The sequence below is a fragment of the Tinamus guttatus genome, unplaced genomic scaffold, assembly GCF_059628265.1.
Source record: "Tinamus guttatus ecotype Peru unplaced genomic scaffold, ASM5962826v1 Tinamus_guttatus_pri_ptg000048l, whole genome shotgun sequence".
NCBI classification, from domain to species: domain Eukaryota; kingdom Metazoa; phylum Chordata; class Aves; order Tinamiformes; family Tinamidae; genus Tinamus; species Tinamus guttatus.
In genome coordinates this window covers 6949728-6962134 of record NW_028288582.1, presented here as the reverse complement: position 1 = coordinate 6962134, position 12407 = coordinate 6949728, and the positions used below count along the sequence as shown (strand labels likewise).

General features: G+C 44.6%; 1 protein-coding gene across 6 annotated transcripts in view; it reads left to right on the top strand.

Annotated features, from left to right (window-relative positions):
* Positions 1 to 5568: 5568 nt before the first annotated feature.
* The window catches only part of MARK3 (microtubule affinity regulating kinase 3), a 59594-nt gene continuing 52755 nt past the window's right edge, over positions 5569 to 12407 (top strand). For 2 of the 6 annotated variants that reach the window (XM_088539631.1, XM_088539633.1), the window contains exon 1: positions 5582 to 5829. In XM_088539631.1, coding sequence (XP_088395757.1) covers positions 5779 to 5829 — 51 coding nt within the window. In that variant the 5' untranslated portion in view covers positions 5582 to 5778. Of the gene's footprint in view, positions 5830 to 12407 lie in introns of all 6 variants that reach the window. The other 4 variants (XM_088539635.1, XM_088539630.1, XM_088539634.1 and 1 more) reach the window with 4 other exon arrangements.

The window sequence follows — 12407 nt, the reverse complement described above, 5'->3', positions numbered from 1 at the left end:
TTAAAGGGGAAAAAAAGATTACTGATAAGGTTTGCAGATAACACCAAGATGGAGAGAAGAGGTGGAAAGTAAAAGATGTATCACTAGTGTGGAGAAAAAATGTTTGCAAAATGAGGTTCAGATGAATAAAACATATTTTAATATGACCAAAGTTGAAATCACACTTGTACAAATAATAACACTTACTTTTGAGATGGGATCCTCTATGAGTGTGGAGTAGGGTAAGAGACATTGAAAAGGGCATGTGAACCAGGGCAGCTAAACATAAGTTTCCAGAATGTTACCATATCTGAAAGAGCTAAAGAGTTTTTTTGTGGCCTCAGCAAAATATGATATATTATGTCTGTATTTGGGTTTTGCATTACTACAGCTGGAATACCATGTTCATTTCTGCCATCCATAGCACAAGCTGATTAATACAGTGGAGAGAAATCATAAAAAAAAATGCAAACTAATGCTCAGAAATGTGGCTAGGATGACAGACTCCATGATTTAAATCTCTTCAGTCTCTTTAAGAGAAGGCTATGGGGTGAGCTCAGTCCTGCTTGGGAGTAGAAGTCTATATTCAGCTGTATAGCTATAGCTCTATTCAGAACAGAAATAAATGTTTCTAATGATGAGATTTACTACCTCTACCACAAGTACTCTGTTACTAGTGAATTCTTTGTCACTAGCAATTTTTGAGCCATCATGAGTGTTTTTTCTCTTTCCTGAAAGAGATAATGAAAACCAAACCCAAGCTGATGCAGGGAAGTGTACACAGCAGCACCTCGGTGCTTGGCTCTGCCGAATCCGCGCAGGTCACGCAGGCGGGAGCTCCGTCCTGCAGCCGAGCGTGAGAGCTCAGACGGAGCTGCACCTCCCTGCACGCTGCTGCAGAAACTGTCTAGACTGGAAAGTGGCCCTGGGTGGACAATTAACCATCTGCGCAGACACACTCAGAGGCCCCTGGGGGACAGAGGGCTCTGTGACAGACAACAGCAGGGAAGGGAATAATCAGCAGTGATGCCGGATGAGGGGCTCCACTGACCATTAGTTCTTGTGAAGGTGCAATGTGGCAAAGAGCTACTACAGGCACAACCCGCTGGTTGGGTGCCACGTGCTCCCAGCTTGCAGAGTAAGGAGGAAGCTCCATCTTACAACTTTCTGGCACGTTTCTCCAAGCCAAGCCAAGCACTTACTGTGGGCCCTGGGATTACCAGCTCAGCTGTGTGCCCTGCCTTAGCCCATCTACAGTTTTAGATGTTCCTTTTTGAACACGCGTGGGAAACACCAATTTTAGATAACTTGTGCCCAAAAAGGCTGGAATTTATCTCATTGCTAGAAAACAATTACTTCCTACTAATGCTCAGGCACACCAATTATTAATTTGCACTTGAAAACATCACATGTACTAGAGTCATCTATTCTTTTCCCATCATTGTGAATGGAGTCTTTGATTCAGTATTAACCACACAGGAAACAGTGTAGGAGGAACAGTAACATGCCTGACTCAGATGGCAAAGCATCTGAAGGGATTTAAGTTTAAGATATAGCCCTGCTGGGGTCATGCAGTAGCAGGAATGGAAGAGGCCTCTTACGAAACACCTACTGCAGTCCGAAACTTACTTAGTCAAACTCAGAGCCAGCAACACTCCAAACTGGCTGCTTGTCCTTTTGTGTTTCCTTTAGAACCCACAAGGGATCAGGTTTACGGAAAGCTAAGGAGACATCAAAGTCTTTCTCAATGCTTACCTTGCGCCCAGCCCAGCCCAGAAGACCTGTTCTACCTTGAGACTCTGTCCCAAAGTCTCTGCCCCATTTGCTTCAAATTCCTGTGGAAACAGTGCCCACGGCAGCGGGCCCATGGCAGAGGCTGGTGCCCTGGGCACCCCGGGGTGCTCTGCGGCCCGGCACACGGGCCCGGCCTGGCGGGCGAGCAATTAAATGCAGCCCGTAACCCTGCAACCACCCCCTTTTGCCCCCTTTTTCCTCTGTATTTGCACTCCAGCTACTAACCCTCCGCAGCCCGAGGAAGGAAGAGCAACTGTGGGTGCACGGCCATGGCCACTCGGCTCTCCCCAGGGCACCAGGTCTTCCCCTGCACAAAAAACAGGGGAGTTTGGATGCTGGGCCTGCACAGAGCAAGGGAAGAAGCCAACACACACAAGATAACTTTCTTCTAACCTGCCTCTCAAATCTGTTGCTGCCTGTGTGGCAACTCTGCATATGGAAGCCAAAGAGGAAGTTTTTTTTCTTTCCACAGTTGTTTTCTCTACTGCCAAAAACTCATTTCACCCTGGCCTTGCAGCAGGTTACATTTGGGCCTGAATGCTTTTCCTAATTATAATTAGGCATAGGCCATTGATTCGGGTTGCAGATAGCAATCAGTGCTTCCCTGTCAATTGTTCCTGCACTATTTTCTTATTATAAAATACTATTTTGTATTCTTCAAAAGTTAAAATTAAAAAAAAAAAACAAAAACAAATAATGAGCTTAATTTTAAAGATAACACTGATGATAGAACAACCCTGGAGATCTTCCATTGCATGGGATCATCTTAGTATTTTTCAGAAAAAAAAAATATCAAAATATCCTGGCAGCAGAACACAATTTATGTAGAATAAGACAAATAATATTACAACTCCGTAGCATTTATTTATTTTTTTTGTAAAGGCCTGGAGGAACAATGAAGTCATACTGAGTTTAACAATTATCATTCTAAGCTGGTATTTTTGTATATATCAAAATGATTTGATATTCAGGCAGACTCCCAGCTGGTGTGTATTGCCATAGCTTCAGCGGACGAAGGGGCAGCTGTAACAACTGCATTAGCTGATCCTCTGCTTGCCTCTACCAGCTGATGTCCCCAGCCTTCAGAGTGAGGAGAGGGGAATATAAACACCTCCGCCAGCTCTGCATCTGCAACTTTTCTTTGCAGAACGAACGTTAAAAAAAAAAAAAGCTTTTGAATAAATTTAAAAATATTCCTTATGTTTTCCCACACATTGTACTTAATTCCATTATTTTTGCTGTGATCACAAATGCTGTTAAATTTATGGTCTACTATGCATGCTCAGTGTAGTGTTACGGTGAATAGCTGTGACATTTAATGTTCCAAAGAAAAAAAAAATCTAAATTCTTCACAATAACAATGCTGTTTTGTATCATATTGTTTTCTTTTGTTTTCGGCGCACAGCGATAGCCAAGAAAATGACATAAAAATGGCACCTTAACTAGCGTATCGGCTTCCTGTGCGCCTTTGAGTCATATTCTCCAACTTACTAACGAAAACAAGTTTTTACAACTGTTAGCACTATAGAGGCAATACAGCTCAAAACGTCAGCCACAGCCTATCCTAGATAACACAAACATCATCATCTAAGTCTCACTTACAAAATCACTGTCACTAGCACTAGTGATAACACAAGAAGCAGACAGCACAATTTGATTGAGATCTCTTGAGTTTTCAGAGCCTTTAGGTAGGAAAAATGGCCTTCTGACTTGTGAATTCAACTTCAGCAGTGTGTGATAATATGGAGGATATTTATAGAGAACAAAGCAGTAGGAGACTCTTGCCGTTACTGTTTTTGACTGTGGCAGCATTTTATGAAGAAAGTGAATACACTTTGAAATTAATTTACCTGTTTAACATAAGAAGCAGAGCATATAGAAGCAATGAGATATAAAAGAAAGTAGCTGCTACGCAATTTGTCATTCCTTGTGCAAGCTTCTGCTATATGGAGAAAAACCACACTCATCAATGTTGCTGTTTATTGGCAATAGCACAGCAAAACCCGCTGCCATCTTTGTGGCCTCAAGCTCTTTCTTCAAAATCTCTTTTCCTCAGTAAGATATATCCAGAAAGAAAGGCAGATGTCTTTCCCACAACCCCTCTTCCTGTTTTGCCCCTCAGCCTTTCTTATTTGGGCTGAGTGTTAAAATACAGGTGCTGTTGAAGCCAACAGCAGAACTCCTATTGCATCAACAAGTCTATGACTTTCACCTAACTGTCTGTAACTGCAGAGCTGAGATCTTATCTGAGTGGAAGGGTAATATTAGTATACATTAATAACATTATGCTGGCCTTATTTAAATAGCACTTAAGAGTCTGTGCACAGACCTCAGTTCTGCCAGCACTGAGGACAGGTAAGCTCAACCAAAGTAAATCCATAAGTCTATTTTTACCCTTCTTCTGAGTCTGTCATAAGTCAATTACCATTTTTTATATATAAGCATGTTGTAAAGAACATATTCTACTGGCAAGTGAAAAGAAAAAAGGAGAAGCAGCAGCGAAAGCGGAGAGCCAGGAGATCCGCATACTCTTCCTGGCTTTCCTTCAGGCTTCGTGACTGACCTTGGCAAACCCGATAGAGGCAACTCCCACCCAGATCTCAGTGCAGCGGGTCTGCCTGCTGCGGAAGGCGCATGGCTCCACTACGGATACGCACAACCCGAGCACATATACACATGGACATGCAAATACATTCACACATACGAGTGCCTGTGTGACGGTGGAGCGGCCCTCAACCGCTGCAATCGATGCAGGGTCAGGACTTGGCGCAATTTGCGAGCAAGGCAGGAAGACGCTGCTCCTCGCAGATCCATTGGGCTTTCTCTTTCTGCCGAGGAGAATTCGGTTGTCCCCACGACGAAGCTACAGGCAAGCCACTCATTTACCGGGCACTGTTCAGAATCTGTTTCTCCTTGCCATGTCTCTAAGCACAAGGAAGCTTTCCTACACAATTTCAAGGCTAAGACAGTCAATGTAAGAGACGGAGTTTGCCAATAAACTGTACTTTGGGAAGACAAAATGTTATCAGTTGGGTGCCAGATTAACAGAGATTGCCAGAGATGCCAAGTTCCTACGAATCCCACCAGAACTGGCGTTTATTCCACAGAGGTTCACATTTTCTGTTTTCTGGGATGGCAAGGAAAAAAAAAAAAAAAGGCACTTCCAACCTTCCAGAAACAGATGTTTCTAAACTACCTATACATTGAATGTGCGCATGTCACTTTTCTTTGCAGTCTTTAATTCAATTTAATTAACTGTGAATTACACGAAGGCCTCGCGCCCTTCGGAAAGGGACAAAGTAACCTGCGGAATAACCTCCGGCGGGCCCCGCGCCCGGGGCCGCCCCGCAAGGCCGCCCCGCAGCCCCCGCGGCCGCCGCGCGGGCCCCGCGCGCCGCGGCCCTTAGCAACAGGCCGCCCCCGGCCATGGCGGCGACGGCGCGCGGGGCGGGCCCTTCCGGTTCATGTCGGAGCGGGGCTCGGCGCGGAGGAAGCCGGGCGGCCATCTTGGCTCGTCCGGGAGCGGCGGGCGGGCGGCTGGCGGCGCCCCGCGGGCCGGCACCCACGCGCGCACCCACTCGGGCATCGCGGCCGCGGGCCGGGCAGCGCCGCGGCGGGGCAGCCTTTCCGGGAGCCCGGGCGGGTGCAGCAGGATGCGAGCGGCGGCCCCGTGAAGCGGCGCTGCAGCGGCGAGCAGAGGCGCGTCCCCCGCTCCATGCGCAGCGCCGCCGCCCACCGCGCTCCGGCCCTGGCATGAGCCCGGCGGGCGCCGGGGGCGAGACGCCGCTGCCGGCCCGCGGCGGCTTCTAGGCGGCTGCCGCAGGGGCAGCGCGGGGGGGCCCAGCGAGGCGACGCCGCCGCCGCCGCCGTCCTTCATGGTGGCGCTCTGCGAGCACCAGCGCGGAGCAGCAGCAGCAGCAGCAGCCCGAGCTCGCGGGGGGGCCGCGGCCGCGCCGGGGCTTTTGTGCGCGGGCGCGGGCAGCGCTGCCGCCCGCCTCAACTAAAATGTCCACCCGGACTCCATTGCCCACGGTGAACGAGCGCGACACGGAGAACGTAAGTCCCACCGCGGGGGGGAAGGGGGAGCGCCCCCAATTCCCCGGGCACGGAGGGGGGGGTCCAGCCGCAGCGCCCCCGCCCTGCGCGGCGCTTCCCCCCGCGCGGGTTGACGTGGTGGCCGCGGCAGCCGGGCTGGGGCGGGCAGGAATTCGGGTGGGCTCCGTGATCCGCATCGTGGGCCCCTTCCGTGCCGTAATTTGCACGGTTTTAGCCGATAATGATGCGGGGCTGCCCGTCACCTGCGCGGGTGACATTAAAAGGCCCTTTCTCCAAAATCGTCCTCTCAACTACAGCCTCTTGCTTTTTATTTAGCCTTCTTCTCCATTTTCCCTCTCAGGTAGATAGGGCTTTAGGAGTATAAATACCTCGATTAAAAGATACCATTTCATTCACAAGCTTAGGTCAACCACTGTGTTAACAGTTGTACAGGTCGCATGGGAAAAAAACAAAAACCACCCAAAGTATTGCCACATGAGCAGATAGCCAGAAATGAAGCTGAGGAGGAGACTCCCTTTTTGCAGACAGGAGCTGCATTTCTCATAAGTTGAAACTCACTCGATACCACTGCATCCTGCCCGACCATTTTTCTGTTTATCCTTTGGGCGAAATGCAAGCAGCTCTGCAGAAGGGAGGTGTCGCCCAGGATGGCTCTAAAACGAGTTGATCAATGAAGTTTGTAGCTTCCTGAAAGGCTACCTGATGTTCTTTGTAAGCCGCATGCCAGACTTGGTAGAAGGGGATTTTTTATTTTTTATTTTTTTTTATTTGAAGAGTTCTTATCTTCTGTCTTGGCACAGAAAGTGGAAGCTTTGGTTAGAGATCGGGAAAAGCTGCTGGATCGCTCAGTCCAAGAAAAGTGATGGGAGCCCCATTGTTTAAAACAAGACCAGACAAAGCATTAGAAAACACGCTGCATGGAACAATCGCAGCATTGCTAGGGGTTGAATTTTATTGACATAATGGGCACTTCTAACTTCTGCGATCTTTATTTGTTTTAGCACTTGATGCAACCTGCAGGCTGAGAGCTATATTGAGCAAAACACCAGCTAAGCATATTTGTAAAAATCTCAATGAGTTTCCTGCCCCATGGAAGAAAATAATTAAAATACTATGTGTTCCTTTCTGCGCCATGGGGAGAGGTGAAGTTGTCGCAGGCTCTACAGAGTATCTCACAAAGTTTATTCAGATATTTATTTTAGTCTGTAAGTACTGGTCTGACTGAGGTTTTCAAGCTCCAGTTACATGTATCAAGGCTGCCCAGTAAATCACTTTAGAAACTGTTCAAGTCAGGTTCCCATCATAATTCCTTCAAACAGTACTACAGATAACTTTATGGTGGAAAGGCTTAGTTTGTGCTTGAGGAAATGTTATTCACAGGCTGTGTGTTCTAGCACTTGGAGTTAAGTTTTACATGCCTTCCACTTAAGGCACCGTGTTCTCACTTCAGAATATTGGACTAACATTTCTTTTTAGTAATCTTCATAATTTAGCATATGGGGATTGCCTTGCAGATGAATTGCCTTAGGTTTTGATTAAGGCAAATCTTTTAACTGTTGTAATTTGGACTCCTGACCACAGAAATACCTGTAGGTATATATTGGCGATTACTTAGATTAATCCCTGCCTGTCAAATCCCCTGAAACAATCCCACAGCACAGTGCTGTGCTCCTCAGAGAGGCTCTCGTGTTCTGACCATCAGCTATTAAGGCATCTACATGCATACTGTTAAGCATTACTAAAATGGAAATTTAATCTGATATTTAGTTTGTCCAAATCACCTCCACTGTTGCAAATGTTGTAGATTTATTTATGCTGCAAAATACATTATTTTGCAACTTCAACTATCTGTTCTTCCACCCTCGAACCTGATGTTTATTGGCAGGTAAATTGAGCCCTTGATTCTCTTTCACTTCAGTGAGGTTTAATTAGTTAATATTCATAGCCTTCTTTGAAGTTCAGGTGGGAAGATGCTTTAGAAGTGCCAAGCATTCAGACAGCCTTTGGGCCATAGCCATAGACCCCCTTAATGTCCTCTCTCCATTTGGAAGATTACCACTGCTGACAAAGGCTTGGCTGGTGTTTAATCTGGTTTAAGTGTGCTGATCATAGTTTATCCTGCCTATACTTGCATTTTTGAAAATGAAGTTAGCCTCCAGAATGATGGCGAACACAAATTATCATTGTCTCTGCTTGCAGCTAACCACCTTCAGCAGTTGGCAATTCTTGTGGAATAGAGGAGGCCTAATTGTCAGTACTTGCTTTTCTTTTTTTAAGGTAGTGCATACCGCTTCTTATTGAGGCACTTTAGTGCATATACTGCTAAAGTGGAAATACAGTCACAGTGACTTCCCCCCCAAACCTACTCACAACTATCAAACCCTTAAAGTTCAAGATTAAAGAATCGATGGCTACAGGTCGCCTGGTTTGGAGAGGGAAGGAATGCCAGATGATCTATGATCACAGGAACTTTACACTCAGGCAGTTGGGAGCTGGCTGTTTGCCTACAGATCTGCTCCTCACCACAAAGGTAGAGCAGTTCCTCAATGGTGGTACTTTTTACAGCAGTTGCTGACTGCTGCTTAGGAGACAGGAGGGAAGGAGAGGGTCAGATCTTTTCTATTTTCTACAGATTTTTATGTCCTGCATATGGGAGAAGAAGCAACAGAGGCAGAAGAGACCTCCTTCCCCCAAAACTGAGAGAGAAGGTAGACACAGGACCTTTAGATGACAGAAGATTGAGTAAACCTGTTTTGCTAGTGATGGAGAGGAAGAGACAAACTCCTTGGAGGAGAAAAGAGTGTGGACACGCAGTGGAAAAGGAAAATAGGTGGTGGAAAAGAAGCTATAAAGAGGCACAGAGGAATGTGCATATGACAGGATGGAGGACAGCCAGTGACAAAGAAACAGCAGCAGAAAGAACAGATTCTGGAGAGTAGAACAAATATTCAGGAAAAAAAAATCCCAAAGAATGGCAAGGTGATAGAGAATTGTGGATAGAAACAAGGAAATGCAGGTGGTATGGATTCTTTTCTTTTAAGAGCATAAAATAGAAAGCAAAATAAACATTTTTGAATGTGTAATCTCAACCTCTGTCTTCATTGCACAGCTGTGTTTCTGTAAAAATAAAAAAGGTAACTGTTTTGAATGTGTTAGTATTGCAGACCAATCTGAATTTAAAATACAAGTAATTTGAGGAAAAGAAAGACTAAAATATACTCTTATCTCCATGACTGTGGCTAATGTGAAAAATTTGCTGTTGAAAAATGCCAACATGATGGCAATTGTGCTAGTTCAAGCCTATACAAAAGGATTCTATGCAGCGAAACTGTCTTATTCCCTTTTCTTTATTTAAAAAGGGTTAGTAAGTTTAGGGTTAGACCCAAGAAATTATTTTCAACATACTATGAGGGTGTGTGTGGTCGTTCTTGATTTATTGCTGATTAGATCTGAAATGCATTAAAGCATTTGCAGACAATATGCAAGCTCACATTTTTCTATATATTATTTATCACACTTCTCCTATTACAAATGGTTCTCTAATCAGAATGCTTTCTTCCATAGTATGAAATCATTTTTTTTTTGCAGGGCAGGCTTGGGGAAGTGGCCAAGAGTTCTGTTAGATTTTCTTCTCCAGAAAATCTAGATTCTTTTACATTTTTCACCAATTATAAGCATTTTGTTTTGAATTAAATTAAGTGAAAGCGGCAAAATAGCTAGTAGTAAAATATGTTTTTGAAATTCATCTGGGAGGCATTTTTAATGAATTTTTTTGCTGAACAGGAATGTTTTTTTTAATGTATTTCACAGTGCCCAGGATACGCAGTAGGTAGGGTACTGTGTTGCTTATATTCAAAACCCTATATTGTATATTATTGTGTTCCACTGGGTGTTAGTATTTTAACATTTTCAAGTGAAATATCTTCAGTTCTGCTAAATAACTTCTGCTGTATCAGTTAACATTTGGTTTCACTGATGAAAGGCTGCTGCAGGAGTCAGTCCTGGCTGCCTCTTCCCACCTGTCATTTTTATTAGCACTAATTATCGTGTAGTTGTTTTACAAGTCTGGTCAGCTCTGTGATCTGACTGAAATTAATTCTTAAGACTTTTTTTTTTTTTTTTTTTCTCCTCCATTCTGTGTAGCTGTTAATACTGATGAGTAGGACAGGGTGCAAATACCCAGTTCAGGTGGGAAAAGGCTAGAAACTCTTCTTACTGATTTGCTTTAGGTTGGCTAAAGCCAACCATAATATAGCACTGTAAGGCTAGGATAGCTTGTGCCACAACCAAAACCAGAGGTACGTAGCTGCAGTTACACACCTATTTTTGTGTTCTTGTGCTTCTGGTAATTCTGTCTTCTTCCTCTTTACGTCATTTCAGTAACTTAGGAAAGCTAAGCTACAGTGTTGTTGACAAGGGAGGCGTTTTTCTTTTTGTGTCTTCTTTTTGCCATTGAATGTGACTTAAATTGTGGTCTCAAAAGTAGCCATCTGCATAATGGAACCCAACTACAGAAATTCTTGAAAGACAGACAAGTGGAAATATAGTTTTTAGTGCCCGCAGATGACTTCCAGGGCTTTCTTACCAGTTCACTCCATATGCTTACCTGCCGGATTCTCTCTCTCGACTCTAGCTGAAAGGCACTGTCATGTTGATGTAAGCAGATGATTCCTATTGACTAAACATCTCAGGTGACTCAAGTGTAAGGAATTCTAATAGAGGAGGCATTTGTCTCCCTGGATCTCCATTTCCTATGGTATATAAGTAGGCTGTGTCTGCAACTTCCTCTTCAGTCCAATAATGCTGTCGTGTGGAGGTCAGCCAGCTCGCAACTAGAGGTCACTTTTTCTAGTCTCATGGCACATTAATTTGGCCCTGCTTAGTTTGGAGAACATCTACCCCTAAAAGTCTTAGAATATATATGGTGAATAGTGCTTACTGCTCAGAGTGCGCTTGAACTGAAGGGACTGAGTACGCCTGTGCTAACACTCAAGTCGATCTCCTGGATGAAACCCTTGGGTTCTTAAGAATTCTTGGCCCATAAAAGAGCAGCTTTTTGAGCGTGCTGTGTGTGTGAATGTGTGTGTGTACATATAAACAGAAATTAACTTTCAAATCAGATTTGTTCCTGCAGGGTTAAAGCCTAAACAAAGTTTTCTATCTGCAAGCTCAATGTGGTCTTTGAAAACCAACTGCAGAGAGTTTTTTTGTTTAGCATGTAATTACTAACAATGATGATTCTGGAAACAACTTAGTTGGCAGTATTGTTGATGAAGAATAGAATATGGTTGGCTCTTCAGCTATTATTCCCCAGGCTAATGTCAATAAATATCAATTTTAATCAGCAGTAAAGAAACTTTGGCTTGAAAGATATGAATAGTGTCAGATCTTGATATGTAAAGTAACAAAAGACCTTTTAAAAGGCTTTTCTAAACAGCACCAGACTTATCTTTTTGATTATGTAAGCAGAATTTCTTCACTGTTGTGTTGTTCGGCGCTAATCACCGAATTACAAATTGCATCTCTTTCATACGCTGCTCTATAGAATATGAACTGCACTCCAGCAGCCTCGTCAACCCAGGCGCCAGGGGTTTTGTGTGTAAAGGGCTCTGAAGGCAGGGCCTGCCGAGGGGAGCCCCTGTCCTTCGCTGGGAGCGCTCAAGCAGGGGGGCTTCCCCGCTGCTTCCGCGGGGCCACGCGAGCGCTTTGTCCCCTGCCCTGCCCACGGGCTCTGTGGGAACGTGCAGGTGCTGGATGCAGCCCTGTTGTTGGTAATATTCCCGGCGTCGAGGGAAAATCTCCTGGGTGTCAGTCTGTGCTGTCAGCCTCCATCAGGCTGCGCAGGGTAGTGACTTGAATTTGGTTGTATTGGCGTAGATTTGAAGCTGGCTTGTCCTGGCTGTTGTTTTTTTTATTATTTATTTTCCTCTCCTCCCTGCTGAGGACATGAGGGCAGGGAGAACTGGGAGTGTGCTTCAAGAGGTATAGGCTGTGTGTGCTAAAGATTGTATTTACTCTTAAGGATCTCTTTTTAAACTGGTTGTTTGACAAGTATGACCTAATTAAACCAGCCAGTCATTTTCATGAAGTGTCATACCAGTTAAATAAGTGGGTAGAATAATAGGCCAAGATTGTGCAGTGTATTCTTCACCTTTTGAGAATGGAAACCTCCAAAGTAGTCTTTTCTCTCCTGACTATAATGTGTTTCCTCTAATATGTTTCGGTTTATTTTTTCTGCTGAAATCTAACCTAGCTGTTCCACTTGATTACAGCAGCTGTAATGGTGGGGCTGCACAAAGCTTGAGTCAATAAATCTGCTTTCATGCATTGATTACTTTAATGCTACATCGGAAAGAATTTTCTTTCATAAGGCAGCATTTGGAATTCCATGAGATGGAAGGGATGACTGTTCATCCTTAAGATGGGTTGTGTAGGAAGCTAGTTTAAGAACTACTTTTAATTAAACATACCCAGACCAAAGAATTGGTTATTCAAATGTAGGCACAATCATACAAGGCCTGATAAAATCTGTCTTGTGTAGTGTCCTGCTTCATGCACTGGCCTACAGCAGAAGGGAG